Source organism: Procambarus clarkii, chromosome 43 (genome assembly GCF_040958095.1).
Source record: "Procambarus clarkii isolate CNS0578487 chromosome 43, FALCON_Pclarkii_2.0, whole genome shotgun sequence".
In the NCBI taxonomy this organism is placed as follows: Eukaryota; Metazoa; Arthropoda; class Malacostraca; order Decapoda; family Cambaridae; genus Procambarus; species Procambarus clarkii.
This window is the reverse complement of record NC_091192.1, coordinates 9266766-9284550: the sequence shown is the minus strand read 5'-3', so window position 1 is coordinate 9284550 and position 17785 is coordinate 9266766. Positions and strand designations below refer to the sequence as shown.

General features: G+C 44.4%; 1 protein-coding gene across 1 annotated transcript in view; it reads right to left on the bottom strand.

The window, feature by feature from the left end:
- The window catches only part of LOC123755724 (RING finger protein 17), a 928112-nt gene that overhangs the window by 840831 nt on the left and 69496 nt on the right, over positions 1–17785 (bottom strand). Inside the window, exon 7 of the mRNA XM_045738465.2 lies at positions 12878–12946. Within this exon, the coding sequence (XP_045594421.2) occupies positions 12878–12946 (69 nt within the window). The remainder of the gene's footprint in view (positions 1–12877; positions 12947–17785) is intronic.

Genomic DNA, 17785 nt, shown 5'->3' with positions numbered 1-17785 from the left:
AGGGGAACGAAACGAGACAGGCCGTTGGCCAAGACGGACACACACCGCACGTGAACTGCCAGGAGAGCCAAACCCCGAAAACTCAGCAGACAAGTCACTTGAAACGACCAGCGCCAAAGAGTCGAGGGCCGCATTGAACCCCCCCCCCCCTTGATTCAGACAATGAATCACTGGGGAACAGTCCGAATGGAGGCGGATCGACGACCCTCGGGTGACTCGAATCCTCCGAAGAGCAAACCACACCACCGCGAATTCCCGCACAGTGCTGTGGGCTCGACGGAAGGACGAACCCCACCGACCCTGGCAGGCCTGGTGAGCACTGGTCACAAAGCCCCAGCCGAGAAATGACGCGTCCGTGAACACATCGAGGAAGGGCTCGGGTAGGCGCCACGGCACTGAACCCTGAAAAACCCGAAGAGGAAGCCGGTGATGCAGCACCCGGCGCAAAGCCCCCCGGGTCCGAATCCAGTGATCGCGATAGAGGCAGAAGGGACGTCCCCGAAGGAACCAGAACAGCCGACTAAGCCAAACCCGACCCGGCGGGTAGACCAGCATTGCGAAGTTCAGGCTCCCGCACAGACCCTCGAGCAACCGCCGGGAGACCCGGGAGCCCCCCAGAAACAGGCACAAGTGGGACCGCAGCCACAGAAGAGACTCCGGAGGAAGAGACAAGGAAGGGGTTCGAGAGTCCCACACAAGGTCCAGCCAGGTCCGAACCTGGGAGGGAACCAAATGGGACTTCCTCCAGTTCACCAAGAACCCGAACCTGGCGAGCTGAGAAAGAACCAGATCCCTGGCTATCAGACAAGCGAACTGACTGGGAGCCCAAACCAGCCAGTCATCGAGGTAGGCCAACACCCGAACAATTAACAGACGCACACAGGTCGCCACGACCCGCGTGAGGCGCGTGAAAACGCGAGGTACCAGGTTCAGACCAAACGGAAGACAATGAAAGCATGAAGCCCCACAACAAAACCGAGCTAGTCCCTGAACCCCGGATGAATCGGGACGTGCCAACAAGCGTTCCAGAGGTCCAGGGACACCATCCAAGCACCCGGCTCCAACAGGAGGCAAACCTGGGACAGTGTGGTCATCCGAAAGGAGGGGCAATGAACCCAGGGGTTCAGACGGGACAAGTCCAGAATGAACCGCAGGTCCGCGCAGTCCTGTTTCGGGATTGGAAACAGGCGGGAAACCCACCTGAGGGACGTCGTCGTTTTGACCACGCCCAAGCAAACCCACTCCAAGATGACCTGATAGAGCGCAGGGGAAGAAGCCTGCCCCCCCAGCCCTGAACCCCCCAAAGGGGGAGGGGCCACCCTACGCCACCGGAGGCCGTGCGAAACGACATGAAACGCCCACAAATCGTGGGACCAGGCGTGAGCGAACAGCGCAAGCCTTCCCCCAATTGGCCTGCCAATGGGGCGTACTGCAAAAGGGCCGGCGCCCCTTACGAGACCCAGAACCTCGCACAGAGCGAACACCGCGCCGACCAGATGAAGGCGGGTCCGAAGGAGGCGCCAGACCCGGACCTGACACCAGTGGCCTACCACGACGAGAGGAACCCCGAGCCTTGGCACGACCCTCCCGGGAAGGCCCACCACGGGACCCCCGTGGTGAGTCCCGTGGTGGGCCCACCACGGGGGTCCCACCACGGGTCCCACCGAACTAGCTAGTCCGACATAGGATGGCAAGAAGCCGAAGCAGCCTTAGAACTGGGGTGTGGATCGCCGGCGCGGTAGGTCTGGGGCTCCCCTTCCCCCTCCCGGGGAGGGACGGTGCTGCACAGACAATGGCGTGACGACGAATGACGTCATACCAGTTTGCTCGTTTTTGTTTGGGGGAGCTCTATCCACTCGTTCGGCTTTTGGTTGCAATTTTCATCAGAATAGGGGTTTGTTTTGGGACGCCTACCTTTCTGGGTGCCTAACTCGGTCGATGGCAGACATAGAATGCTTCCAACCACACGGGGGTTTCTATAGGCCATAGCTCCCCTTGCCTCTCTGAGGGGGGCCAGGTTCTGGTTCGTGGTCCCCGGTAGGCCCATAAGAACTCCGTACACATGACTGATGCCAAAGTCTGACATTAGCATATCAGGCTGGTAAGCTCCGGGAAGCCGTAGGGGCTCCTGCCAGAATATCGTTTTTACAACCAAGTACCCATTTTATTGTTAAGTTAAACAGAGGCTACTGTTAAGGATTTGCACCCAGTAAATCCTCCCCGGCCAGGATATGAACCCAGGACAAAGCACTTGCGTAACGTCAGGCGAGCGTCTTACCACTACACCACGGAGACTGCTGATTATTACTATCAACACATTGAATCCCTGAACACTTGATCACCAATCTGTAAATAGCAAACATGAGAAAACTGTACCAGTAAAGAGATTGCTCTCCGATCCACCTCAGAGGTAGGAGACGCCTCCAATATAATAGAAACTTAGCTAGAGAAAACAAAAATAGCAGGCCTCAGGGTGGTGGATATCATTCACCAAACAGGCAGCATGGTGTTGGTTGAATGAATGACCAATGCCACATAGCAATGATGGACATCCCTCAAACACACTAGTGAGTGTGGGCTCTGCGGGCCAATCCAAAGCACACCACACCAAAGATCCACGGGCTTTCCAGAGCCAGAAGATGAGGACAAATCAAGACACCCAGGCACTGGGAACACACCTGATGAATTGATGCTAAATGTTAACCTTAGGATAAACACTGCTGCAAATGATATCAGCGGCTCATCATATATACAAGCATGTGAACCCTGGTGCACCTCTGAAACAACAATCCCCAGATCCCCTTGACTTCAGAGGCATTAACCCTTAACATGCTAGGGGTATAATATCCTTTCTTCCCCACAGGCGCATGTAATTTAAAAAAAAAAAAAAAAAAAAATATTTTATCTTCCTAACTTGTTAATTTGTGTTCACTGATCACGGGAAAAATAATAAAAAAATCGTAAGTGGCATATAATGCCCACTATAGGGCGGGGAAGTGTGGCAAAAAAAAAATAGGAGCTGACTGAGCGTTCGTCCCAGGCGGTCTGTTGATCGCCAGCTGTCAGGCCGGAGTTGCCACAAAGAGATAATTACCTAATTATTTCAATGTCTCTGATTTTTCATAGTTTTTTTGCTCTAATATTATTCAATAGTGTGTAGTTTGATATATTTATATAATAAAATGAGTGAATCATCGCTGTACTCAAAAATATTGTGTGCATATTGTTGATTCAATTATGTTCATTAATCAGTGAACAAATATTTTGTCGGTTATTACACTATATACACAGGTTATATATAAGTATCTGCATGTTTTGTTCACCATAACGAACTACTAAGTTGCTATTATGAGTCAAAAAGTAACGAGGAGTGACCGCCGTGTACCAGCCAGCCACTCACGCCCTCCCTCAAGTCATCTGACTCGCCCACATTCTCCACCCACCATACTGTTTTTGCTTTTATATATAGACGTTATATATAAGTATTTACATGTTTTGTTCACCATAACTGTACATCTAAGCTTGTATGGCGAGTAAAGGCACAAAGACGTAGGACTTCACAGTCAGCTGATGGCTGCCGCCCTCAAGGACAGACGCACTAATATTTCTACGCCAACAATACTGTTTGTAGTGTTATTACGCTATATACACACATTACATATAAATATCTACCTGTTTTATTCACCATACTTGTACAAGTAAACTGGTATGGTGACCAAAGACCATCGTGATAACTAGTAAAGAACACCGTCGTCTGCACAGTGGCGTCGTGCAGACGACGCCACCGCCTCACCAAAATGGCGGCTCCCAACCTTCTCCTCTTGCTGTATATACCCTCCATACACACGTTATATATAAGTATCTACATTTGTGTTCACCATAGCAAACCACTAAGCTGGTGTGGTGAGTGCAGTCAATAAAAGGTGGCCACACACAGTCAGAAGACAACGCCACCACCCTCCCCTCCCACAGCATTACTCCTCCCTCCATGGAGCACAGCGCTAAATATCACCACAATCTTGCTATTATCAGAACCCTGGTCAGTTTTATCACAGTCAGGGGTCTTCTGTAATAATATCATCGCTACATAATAGCATGAACAAGTATATTATGGCATTTTTAAACGATGCTGTGGTCACAAGCTGAACAGCAGTGCTGTTAGCTCATGCTGCGTGCATCAGGCTTGGTTGCTCACTCAATACTGAGGCCCCTAACACCCGGGAGTTTGGCCCACGATTTTTTTTTAAAATGGCGTCTGTTTACAAGAGCTCTGATGAAGGTGTGGTAAACCCCGTGTATCCGTGGGCCGTTTGAATCTTGCGTAGTACTCCAACACGTCACATGACGTGATGCGCAGTTGACTGGAACAACGTCTACCACGTCATATGACGTGATGCGCACTTTAAGGGTTAATGACCCTTGCACCACCCTGGACGAGGCTCTGTACACAGTAGGCTGGACTCATAGGAGCGAACTACCGAACACATTATAGAGATCCATCTACAGGCAAAGAAAAATCACAGAACATCTCTGAACACTGCATTATCCCAAGAATGACAAAGAAGGTTATGTAGAGAAAAGGAAATGATCGAGCTAAAACTGTTAGACTCGTAAAACCAGGAGAGGCAGAGAGCAAAATGTCATAGGTGATATAGAGAATAATCCAAAATACTTTTTCTCTTGCACTGGACCTTTATGCAATGGTGATAGAACTTTCACAGATGACAACAAAGAAATTAGGGAAATACTGACGCAACAGTATGAGTTTGTTTTTAGTGAACCCATGAACACCTTGAAGATCAATGACCCAAATGAAATCTTTATGAATGTGACACCAACATCGAACCACATATCAGATGTTACCCTAACCTCACTCAACTTTGAAGTAACCATAGATAGCATGCCAATGCACTCTGTACTAGTTTAACCCCTCAACTGCACGGCTTCCATATATGGCATCCCCCAGTGCGCAGGAAATAAATTCTCTGGATTATTTTTTTTTTTAAGTGTCAAAAACCCTTCCCTAAGTATGTGTATAGTAACTGAAAGTCGAAATTGTACTTACTTTGGCTGTTATGGGGTCTGTAAGTTGGCGCGTGACGTCATCATTTCTCGTTCGCCCATGGCGTACGCTCCCGGGACCAGTAGGGTGCCCAGGGCAGGATGCACGCGCCGTCGCAAATATATTTTTGTTCATTTTTTGCGAAGTTCCAAATACATTCTATTTGTTTTTACGTGCCAATCCTATGTATAATGAACACGTACACTATATTATGGCAGTAATATAGCTACAGATAGACAACATTAACATCAGTAATAAAAATTATGGCAAGTTTCTTGGCCTATTACTCGACAAGAGACTCAACTTCAGCACCCACATTCAACACATAACTAAGAAAGCCTCTAAGACAGTTGGTATACTCCCCAAAGTCAGATATTATGTTCCTAACTCTGCTCTCCTCTCACTATATTATGCATTAATCTACCCCTATCTTAATTATGGTATCTGTGCATGGGGGTCTACCACTGCAAACCACCTTAAGCCCATCATAACGCAGCAAAAATCTGCTATCAGAATAATAACTAACTCTGCTCCCTTGTTTAACCCTTAACATGCTCGGGGTTTAATATCCTGTCATCCCCACAGGCGCATGTTATTTTGAAAAAAAAAAAAAAAAAAAAAAAAAAAAAAAAAAAAAAAAAAAAAAAAAAAAAAAAAAAAAAAAAAAAAAAAAATTTCTTCCTAACCTGTTAATTTGTGTTCACTGATCACGGGAAAAATAATAAAAAAAATCGTAAGTGGCATATATTGCCCGCTATAGGGCAGGGAAGTCTGGCAAATTATAGGCGCTGACTCAGCATGCGTCCCAGGCGGTCTGTTGCTCGCCAGCTGTCAGGCCGGAGTTGCCACAAAGAGATAATTACCTAATTATTTCAATGTCTCTGATTGATTTTTCATAGTTTTTTTGCTGTAATATTATTCAATAGTGTGTAGTTTGATATATTTATATAATGAAATGAGTGAATCATTGCTGTACTCAAAAATATGGTGTGCATATTGTTGATTCAATTATGTTCATCAGTGAACAAATACTTTGACGGTTATTACACTATAAGCACAGGTTATATATAAGTATCTGCATGTTTTGTTCACTATAACGAACCACTAAGTAGCTATTATGAGTCAAAAAGTAACGAGGAGTGACCGCCGTGTACCAGCCAGCCACTCATGCCCTCCCTCCAGTCATCTGACCAACCCACATTCTCCTCCCACAATACTGTTTTTGCTATAATTCACTATATACAGACGTTATATATAAGTATCTACATGTTTTGTTCATCATAACTGTACATCTAAGCTTGTATGGTGAGTAAAGGCACAAAGACGTAGGACCTCACACAGTCAGCTGATGGCTGCCGCCCTCAAGGCCAGACGCACTAATATTTCTCCTCCAACAATAGTGTGGTGTTATTATGCTATATACACACATTATATATAAATATCTACCTGTTTTATTCACTATACTTGTACAAATAAACTGGTATGGTGCCCAAAGACCATCGTGGTAACCAGTAAACAACACCGTCGTCTGCACGGTGGCGTCGTGCAGACGACGCCACCTCCCTCACCAAAATTGCGGCTCCAAACCTTCTCTTGCTGTTTATACACTCTATACACACGCTATATATAAGTATCTACATTTGTGTTCACCATAGCGAACCAAAAAAGCTGGTATGCTGAGTGCAGTCAATAAAAGGTGGCCTACCTTGACCTTGAGGTTACCTTGAGGTGCTTCCGGGGCTTAGTGTCCCCGCGGCCCGGTTATCGACCAGGCCTCCTGGTTGCCAGACAGATCAACCAGGCTGTTGGACGCGGCTGCTCGCAGCCTGACGTATGAGTCACAGCCTGGTTGATCAGGTATCCTTTGGAGGTGCTTATCCAGTTCTCTCTTGAACACTGTGAGGGGTCGGCCAGTTATGCCCCTTATGTGTAGTGGAAGCGTGTTGAACAGTCTCGGGCCTCTGATGTTGATAGAGTTCTCTCTCAGAGTACCTGTTGCATCTCTGTTTTTTAACGGGGGTATTCTGCACATCCTGCCATGTCTTCTGGTCTTATGTGATGTTATTTCTGTGTGCAGGTTTGGGACCAGCCCCTCTAATATTTTCCACGTGTAAATTATTATGTACCTCTCCCGCCTGCGCTCAAGGGAGTACAGTTTTAGGCTCTTTAGTCGGTCCCAGTAATTTAGATGTTTTACTGAGTGGATTCTAGCAGTAAAGGATCTCTGCATGCTCTCCAGGTCAGCAATTTCTCCAGCTTTGAAAGGTGCTGTCATTGTGCAGCAGTACTTCACTCTAGAGAGCACAAGCGTTTTGAAAAGTATCAGCATCGGTATAGCATCTCTAGTGTGAAAAGTTCTTGTTATCCAACCTGTCATTTTTCTTGCAGTTGTGACGGCTACTTTATTGTGTTCTTTAAAGGTAAGGTCTTCCGACATGAGTACACCCAGATCCTTTACATTGCCTTTTCGTTCTATGTTATGATTTGCCTGAGTTTTGTACGTGGTTTCCGTTTTTATATTTTCATTTTTTCCATAGCGCATGAGCTGGAACTTATCTTCGTTAAACACCATATTATTTTCTGTAGCCCATAGAAAGACCTGATCTACATCTGACTGGAGGTTCGCCGTGTCCTCTATGTTGCCTACTCTCATGAAGATCCTAGTGTCATCTGCAAAGGATGATACAGTGCTATAGGTTGTGTTCTTGTCTATGTCCAATATGAGGATGAGAAAAAGTACTGGAGCAAGCACAGTACCCTGGGGGACTGAGCTCTTCACGGTTGATGGGCTGGATTTTATTTTGTTGACTATTACACATTGGGTTCTGTTGGTCAGAAAATTGTAGATCCATCTGCCTATTTTTCCGGTAATTCCTTTTGAATGCATTTTATGTGCAATAACACCATGGTCACATATATCAAAAGCTTTTGCGAAATCTGTGTAAATTACATCAGCGTTTTGTTTGTCTTCCATAGCATCTAATGCCATATCATAGTGGTCCAGCAACTGCGACAGGCAAGAGCGCCCTGTTCTGAAACCATGTTGTCCGGGGTTATGGAGATGCTGTGATTCCATGTATTTTGTGATCTTACTTCTTAGCACTCTCTCAATTTTTATGATGTGCGATGTTAGTGCTATCGGTCTGTAATTTTTTGCCTCTGCCTTATTTCCTCCTTTATGAAGTGGTGCTATCTCTGCTGTTTTTAGTATATCAGGAATAACGCCAATATCTAGGCTTTGTCTCCACAGAATGTGGAGGGCCTGCGATAGTGGTTTTTTTACAGTTCTTTATGAATATGGAGTTCCAAGAATCCGGGCCTGGTGCAGAGTGCATAGGCATACTGTTTATGGCTTCTTCAAAATCCAGAGGGGATAGGGTGATGTCTGATATATGATTTGATGTTGGTATCATATCCATGAAAAATTCATTTGGGTTATCAATCTTTAGTGTGATTAATGGCTCGCTGAAAACAGAGTCGTACTGCTTCCTCAGTAGCTCGCTCATTTCTTTCTTGTCATCGGTGAAAGTTCCATCTCCCTTTCGCAGGGGCCCGATACTAGATGTGGTTTTTGATCTTGATTTTGCATAGGAGAAAAAATATTTCGGATTTCTCTCTATTTCACTGATGGCCTTTTGCTCTCTTTGCCTCTCCTGGGTTTTGTATGATTCTTGTAGCTTCCGTTCAATTGTTTCTATTTCTCTACCTAACCTTCTTCGCCGTTCTTGAGATAGGGTGGGCTCTCAAGTTGTTCCGCGATTCGTTTTCTTCGCCTATATAGGGAACGACGTTCCCGTTCCAATCTGCATCTCTTCCTCTTTTTTCTTAGAGGTATGTGGTTTGAACATATTTCTAGTGCTACTGAGCTTATTTTTTCCAGGCACTGGTTTAGGGTTGCATTTTCTAGCTGTTCTTCCCAGTTTATTTCTGTGAAGTCCTGGTTTATTTGCTCCCAGTTTATCTGTTTATTATTGAAGTTGAATTTACTGAAATCTCCTCCACCGGGAATCTGGACTAGTTTTGAAGGTCTACTCCCCATGGTTGTCAGAACTTCAATTAAGTTGTGATCTGAGTAACAGGTATTTGTAATCATTATGTTCCTGATCAATTCATCATTATTAGTGAAAATGAGGTCCAGCGTGTTCTCCTTCCTAGTTGGTTCTACTATTTGCTGGTTTAAGGCAACCTGTCGCACATCCATAGCAGGTCATTTGCACGTGCCTGTTCATTTAGGCTACTTCCTGGTATTTTTTTTTTTGTTTTTTTGTGATATATACAAGAGTTGTTACATTCTTGTACAGCCACTAGTACGCGTAGCGTTTCGGGCAAGTCCTTAATCCTATGGTCCCTGGAATACGATCCCCTGCCGCGAAGAATCTTTTTTTCATCCAAGTACACATTTTACTGTTGCGTTAAACAGAGGCTACAGTTAAGGAATTGCGCCCAGTAAATCCTCCCCGGCCAGGATACGAACCCATGACATAGCGCTCGCGGAACGCCAGGCGAGTGTCTTACCACTACACCACGGAGACTGCTGATATTACTGTATTATTTTCTGTATTATTTCTGTATTATTACTGTATTATTCTTTCTGATATTACTGTATTAGCCAGGTGCTTCCATTTCAGGTGCCGTAGGTTGAAGTCCCCAAGCAGGATGATGTTCGGAGCTGGATTTGTGAGGCCACACACAGAAGACATCGCCACCATCCTCCCTCCCACAGCATTACTCCTCTCTCCATGGCGCACAGCGCTAAATATCACCACAATCCTGCTATTATCAGAACCCTGGTCAGTTTTATCAGTCAGGGGTCTTCTGTAATATCATCATTGCTACATAATAGCATGAACAAGTATATTTTGGCATTTTTAGGCGATGCTGTGGTCACAAGCTTAACAGCAGTGCTGTTAGCTCATGCTGCGTGCGTCAGGCTTGGTAGCTCACTCAATACTGAGGCCAATAACACCCGGGAGTTTGGCCCACAATTTAAAAAAAAATGGCGTCTGTTTACAAGAGCCCTGATGAAGGTGTGGTGAACCCCGTGTATCCGCGGGCCGTTTAAATCTTGCGTAGTACTCCAACACATCATATGACGTGATGCGCAGTTGACTGGAACAACGTCCAACACGCCATATGACGTGATGCGCACTTTAAGGGTTAAATCCCTAAACTTGCTAAATATTAACACCCTCCACACATTCTCTTGTGTCAACCACATTTACAAAACACTGTTCTTAAATGCAAACCATGCTCTGAAACTCTCCCTGGACAGATGTAATAGGACCCATTATCCCCACACCAGAAATAAATATCTCTGATATCCCCAGGGTCAAACTTAACACTTTCGCGCTTTAGATTAGAGATAACTCGTCACTGTTTTTTCTTACGATTCCGCATAACAGCCTACTTTTCTCGTCCATCGAAAAAATATTTCTATAAATTCCATTTTTTAACCGAAATGGATGGGGATACTCTCAGATTATATACGTTTTGTAGAGAATTTATTTGCGAATTTTTTGGTACCAGAATGAATATTATATCACAAACTTCTATGAGTAAAAAAAAAAAAAAAACACAAAGTGTGTTTGGGGGTGTGGCGGGTGTGGCTCTGGGTGTGGCGGGCGTGTGGCAGTGGGTTCCCTTTAGCCGTTGATATATCCAACACGTGGGAAATATTTGTATGTGTTATGTATATGTCTGTGTAGGGAATTTTACTGCAATCACTGTCATACAAATTATAAAATGTTTCAACAAGTATAAACATGACAAACATCAAACGAACGAAAACAATGCGTTCGTTTCTGCCGCGAACGCATACTGAGTGACGTGGTTCTATATTTAGCGCTTCTCTTACACATGCTTTGTACAAATGTTATACATTTCATCTTATAGAAAATTTTATTGCGAACACATTGGTATAAAAAAGAAATACGTACATAGAAAAGTAGGGTCAGGAAACGTATAAATGTATAAACTTTCCAAGCATGATTTCCCCCGTGTTTTCGCCAGTGCGCTCGCGGCTAACTACTCTCCACTTCACACACTCTTGCGGGTGGGCAATTACCTATATTAAACATTCATATGCATAAGTCCGCGTAGAGAATTTTATTGCGATTCCAATGATACCAAAATTAGCGATGAAGGACAACTGTAGGCTTCGCAACCATTAAGAGAGTGGAAACATTTTGTTGCCGTTTGGCGCTCTCGGCGAGTGATCTGCATAGTTTTTTATTTGGTGTTGATACTCCTTATGCTTGGGCGGCATTTTATAGGTATGCTCTTATAGACAAATTCATTGCGAACACAGTGATACCAAATTTAAATACGTGCGCCTTCAATTATTGTCAGGACAGTCAAAAGAGTGTACACTTTTTCGGTCTTACCGCGTAGGCGCGCGAAGTGCCGAAAGCATCTGGGGTATTGTTTTTTTTTTAGCGCCGAGAGCGAGAAAGTGTTAATCTGTGTAAACACACACTGTAAATTAAGGGACCTAGTCTATGGAACTCACTCCCTAGTGAATTGAAAAACTGTAAAACTTTTGCCTTATTTAAAAGCAAAACCAAAAAAACCTAATTTCATCTTAGTTTCCTACACTGAGCTTTAAATTTGCTCTGTACCTAGTGTTACCCAATCTCCTAATTTTTATGTATTTAACCCAAACAACCTTATCATTGTGTTCATTGCTGTCATTGCAATCAATCTTATATTGTTTCTGCTGTATTGTGCCTACCAATTTTTGTCAACTACCATTCAAGCTGTCATTGCAATCAATCTTAGCTACCTGTGTGCTTTAATATACTGTACCTACAATTTTCTCTCATCTTTTTTTTTTCTTGCCATGTAACTTATCATTTTTTTTTTTATAAATTTTGCAAGTATTTACCTATTTAAAATTTTCTTTGATTAAGGACCTGCCCGAAACGCTGCGCGTACTAGTGGCTTTACAAGATTGTAATTACCATATTATGTATCCTCACATTCCCAATGTACCTTTTTGTATATGCATAAATAAATAAATAAAAAAATAAATAAATATTAGAACATCCGTAGTGTCCGAAGACACTTACGTGTAATAAGTGTAATTTAAAAAAAAATTAAAATTAAATTACACTTACGTGTAATTAAATAGTAATTGGAATAGTTTGCTTCAGGGAGCCACCAAGGGGCTTTTCAGAGAACTAGCATTGAATGTAATGAAATGCCTCTTTCTGGTGAAGCCCCCAGTGGTTCCCTGACACTTGGCCTCCATTCAAGGTGCATTGCTTGGTGGATGTGTGGTTCATCTGCTCCAGAACTGGCTTGAAAAAGTTGGGGAGGGCCAGGTCTCAGGGCTTCCCCAGTGGTGGCATTTGGTACTAATGGGATCAAGCTAGTTTCGTGTGATTTGACTTTCATTTACATTGCTGTAGAGTTGTTTGGCGGTTTTCAAGGCTTCAGTTTGTGAACCTTGCAGTTGTTTGTTTGTTTCACAGACTTTGTGGATGCTTTCACAGTTGTGTGGCTAAATGTCACACTCTTCCTGTGCCTCTGAGGAGGCAAAGTTCTGCCTCTGGTCTTTGGTAGGCCAACCAGTACTCTTGCATCTGGCAACTTAGTAGATAGGAGCAATCTCAGCAAGATACTTCAGGAAACAACTGGGACCTCCAGAGACATTTCATTACATTCAACTCTGGCTTTTTACTTACCAGTATTTGTAACCGACATACTTCATTTGTGAAGAATAAACAATAAAAACATTTTATTTCTAAAAGGTATTAAAAATGGAGAAAGTCAACCTAATGTTACCAGAGATTTTAAAACGATTGTGTTACTTACAAGAGTTGCAAAATCAATAATGTCATGCTGCTGATGCACCCCCATTAATCGACATCTGGTGCAAAATATCTGAAATAAGAGGTTAATAAATTATGTTAGTTTGCTAGGATTTGTAAATTTATTTATAAATTTGTAAATTGGATTAACCCTCAAACCGCTAGGGGCCCAAATGGAATTCACACCCACAGGCGCTACAAAAAAAAAAAATTCCAAAAAATTCTTTCGTCTTATAGAAGTGTTCGTTTTTGTTCCCTGATCACGGAAAAAATAACAAAAAAATCGTAGGTGGCATATTTTAGCCGCAATAGGGTAGGGAAGTGTGGCAAAAAAGGGGCGTTGGCAGAGCCTTCGCCAGATGAGGTCTACTCCGCCCGAGCTGTCAGACGGCAGTTGCCACAAATATATTATTACCTAATTATTTCAATGTGTCTGATTTTTTCTTAGTTTTTTTGCAGTAATATTATTCCATACAGTGAATTGTGGTATATTTATATTATAAAATGTGTGAACCATCGCTGTACTCAAAATTATGGTGTGCATATTAGTGATTCAATTATTATGTTCATAAAACAATAAACAAATAGTTTTGCTGTTACACTATATACACAGGTTATATATAAGTATCTGCATGTTTTGTTCACCTTAACGAACTACTAAGTTGGTCTTGTGAGTCGAAAAGCAACGAGGAGTGACCGCCACACACCAGCGATCCACTCACTGCCACTCCCTCCCTCAACACCACCTCACTCACCCTCATTCACCTCCTACAATACTCTTTCTGTATTTATTCACTATACACAGACGTTATATATACGTATTTACATGTTTTGTTCACCATAACTGTACATCTAAGCTTGTATGGTGAGTAAAGGCCACAAAGACGTAGCTACTCACACAGTTAGCTGATCGGCGGCCGCCCTCAAGGCCAGACGCACTAATATTTGTCCTTCAACAATATTGTTTGTGGTGTTATTACGCTATATACACATATTATATATAAGTATCTACCTGTTTTATTCACCATACCTGAACAAATAAGCTGGTATGGTGCCCAAAGACCATAGTGGCCATCAGTAAACACCATGCCAAGACGTGCAGACGACGCTCTTCCCTCACCAAAATGGCGGCTCCCAACCTACTCCTCTCGCTGTTATCACACGCTATACACACGTTATATATAAGTATCTACATTTGTGTTCACCATATCGAACCACTAAGCTGGTATGGTGAGTGCAGTCAATAAATGGTGGCCACACACAGTCAGAAGACGACGCCACAACCCTCCCTCGCACAGCCTTACTCCTCCCTCCATGGAGCACAGCGCTAAATATCACCACAATCCTGCTATTATCAGAATCCTGGTCAGTTTTATCACAGTCAGGGGGCTTCAGTAATACTATCACTGCTAAATAATAGCAGTATCATATATATTATGGTATTTGTAGGCGATGCTGTGGTCACAAGCTGAACAGCGGTGCTGTGAGCTCGTGCTGCGTGCGCCAGCCTTGGTGGCTTGCTCAATACTGACGCTGTAACACCCAAGAATGTTGGCCTGGATTTTTTTTCTAGGTGGCATCTGGCAACTATCGGTCGTGGCTGTACTATAGCTGCCCCTATCCCAGGCGGGGAGTTTAAATTATAGCGCTAGACACGAAATCATATATAAATGATGTGCGCGGTTTCGGTTTTGTCACCGATTTCATTTATATATGATATGCGCGGTTTGAGGGTTAAAAATGCAGGCATTTATTCTCACATCGGCAATACGTCACAATGTCATTTTGTCACATTGCCTATGTTATTACTGTTATTAACACTTTCGCTCGATAATGACTCGGCATTGCTTTGTTTTTTTTGTACACACATTTTCGATAACGCAGCATTGTGTTGGCGGCGGCGGCTTTGGGAGGGGCATGCCGCGGTTTTGGATATTATATGCATATACTCCTGTAGGGAATTTCATTGCAAATACATTGAAACCAAAATGAAAGACCTAGGACCAGAATTGAGGTAACAAAGTTGAAAACAGTATACCCATTTTATTAGCGCTCACTGGGATTATGCTCCGTCACTTTCTCTGTTTGCTGTGGGTGGTACGCCTGGCTTTTGGACTTTATATTTGCATATACTCCTGTAGGGAATTCTATTGCGAACACAATGTTACCAAAATGAAAGACCTAGGATTAGAATTGAGATGTCCAAAGTGAAGAGAGTGAACACATTTTATTGCTCTTGTGCAGTTCTGGACAATACGCTCTTACTTTCTCACTTTCTCGCTGGGCTTTTGGGCTTTATATGCATTTAGTCTTTTAGAGAATTCTATTGCAAACACATTGACACCAAATTGAAAAAGCATCAAACAACCCAAGGACCCCTCCAAAGAGCGGCTGTGCCAGTCTTCACCAGAAAAGGAGACGGCCGTGAGTGAACAAACCTAATTAGGAGAACCAAACCTATCAGGAGAACCAAAAAAGCCGAAACCCAGGTGCTGGAGGAGAGCATGAAGCACTCCAACCGACCCCCAGAATCCAATGCCAACAAGAAAAAGAGCCTCAAAAAAAAAAAAAAACACGGAACCAAAGGGGCCACCACAAACCAAGGAGAAGAGAAAAGAGCACACAATCCAAGAACCAGGACGGCTCAAGTGGCGCAAGAGCAGGCTGGAGGTGAACCACGCCAGAGACGACTCGCGATGCGGTGCCGAGGCAACTTCCAAAATCAAAGTAACCCGGAGCGGCTAAGCCAGCGCCGCACGAGTCCAGGCGACAGTACGTGGCAAGATGACGGCCCTAAACCTCCACAAGAGAAGGACCAGACCACGCCAAGAAAACATAACAAACCGAGGAAGGGACAAAGAAAAAGAAAGGACCACCAAAGAAAACCCTACACCACCGCCATGACGAAGCACGCAGGTGGGACACCATCAACGAAGCCACCTGACCACCATCAGAGGGCGAGATACTCGACACAGAACCAAACCAGCCCCGATTGAGCATAGGAAGAAGCGGAGCAACACTGCAAGGTAACTGCAAGGCAGCAGTAGGTCTCAAGAAGCACATACTAAACCACACAATGTGTAAAGAGAGGGGCGAGGTAACATCCAAACAATTACATCCCCCTGACACTTAGTTAGCACAACACAAACAAGCATACACTAACTTGTACAGGGCTTCTCGCAGACGGCAAGCCCTGATGAGTAACCGACATGCAAAACAATCCAACTACCCCCTCACATGTTACCCCGCAGGTCAATCGAACTGAAATGGATACAGGAGAACAAGCCATACGGACTAGAAAAACAGCCCCAGCACCAGCAGCGAGGGACACGAGCGTAGAAGGAAGATGAGGAACGAGGAAGACAGGCAGCAACGGCAACGAAAAAGGACAGGCCAACAACAGAGGCCATGTCTACGTCAGGCGAATGACAGCCGAGAGGCGGGACCAAAGAGGCAGAGCTCAACCCCCACAAGAACAGTTAGGTAAGGACAACTAGGTGAGCACAGAGAATCCAACATATATGGAAGGGCTAAGCCAGGCACTGCAAGACGGGCAAGGAAAGGGTGACCCAGATAAGACCACGAAAAACGGGGCCGTGACCCACCGTGTAACAAACAACACAAACGAACAAGGAAGGCCCCATGAAGAAGCACGCCAGGGCCAAACAAAACACCACAACCAAACCCCCACACGGATCCCCAGTATCAAAGCCAGAGCAAAATGTCATCTCATAACATCCTGACCCAGTATAACACTTACCCCACAATATTTACCTTCACCATTATACCTCGTACTATGGTGAAGGTGGGGCCCCTTGATTTACTCAAGCATGTGATGAACATGGATAAGACTGGGACCGGATGGGTATAAATAGGAGATGCCTCATATGGGTCAATGGGCCTTCTGCAGTCACCTATGTTATTATGTTCTAAGATTCGTATCCACGAATCAGCGCCTGGCCGAAAGAGACGCCAGACCGCATAAACTCACCTGCAGAACGTAGGCACAAACGTGTAATGACACAACGTAGCCGACAGGATTCCGGGAGCACCGCCAGAGGAAGAAGGCCAGAGCCGCACCTGCAGGAGAGGAGTAGGGTGGAGGCGAATGAGGCGCCCCCACACCCATATGCAGGGAAAACCCAGCGTCCTCCCCATAGCGGATATCCAGAACATCCCCATCATCTATGGGGCACGGACTGGAGAGACGAGAGGAGAGAGAGAGGCGAAGCACCCGAGAGAAAAAGGACGCAGGAACACCAGCACTTGTGTACTCAATAAGAACAAAGCAGTTGGCCCAGATGGACTTTCACCCATGGGTTCTGAGAGAAAGTGCATCTGAGCTCAGCATTCCACTTCACCTGATCTTTCAGGCATCCCTGTGTACAGGAATCATAGCAGATGTGTGGAAACAGGCTAACATAGTTCCAATCTACACAAGTTGCAGCAGGGAATACCCCCCGAATTATAGACCTGTATCATTGACAAGTGTAATAGTCAAAGTATTGGAAAAACTAATCAAAACTAAATGGGTAGAACACTTGGAGAGAAATGATATAATATCAGACAGTATGGTTTTCGATCTGGAAGATCCTGTGTATCGAATTTACTCAGTTTCTATGATCGAGCAACAGAGATATTACAGGAAAGAGACGGTTGGGTTGACTGCATCTATCTGGACCTAAAAAAGGCTTTCGACAGAGTTCCACATAAGAGGTTGTTCTGGAAACTGGAAAATATTGGAGGGGTGATAGGTAAGCTTTTAACATGGATGAAAAATTTTCTGACTGATAGAAAAATGAGGGCAGTAATCAGAGGCAATGTATCGGACTGGAGAATGTCACAAGTGGAGTACCACAGGGCTCAGTTCTTGCACCAGTGATGTTTATTGTCTACATAAATGATCTACCAG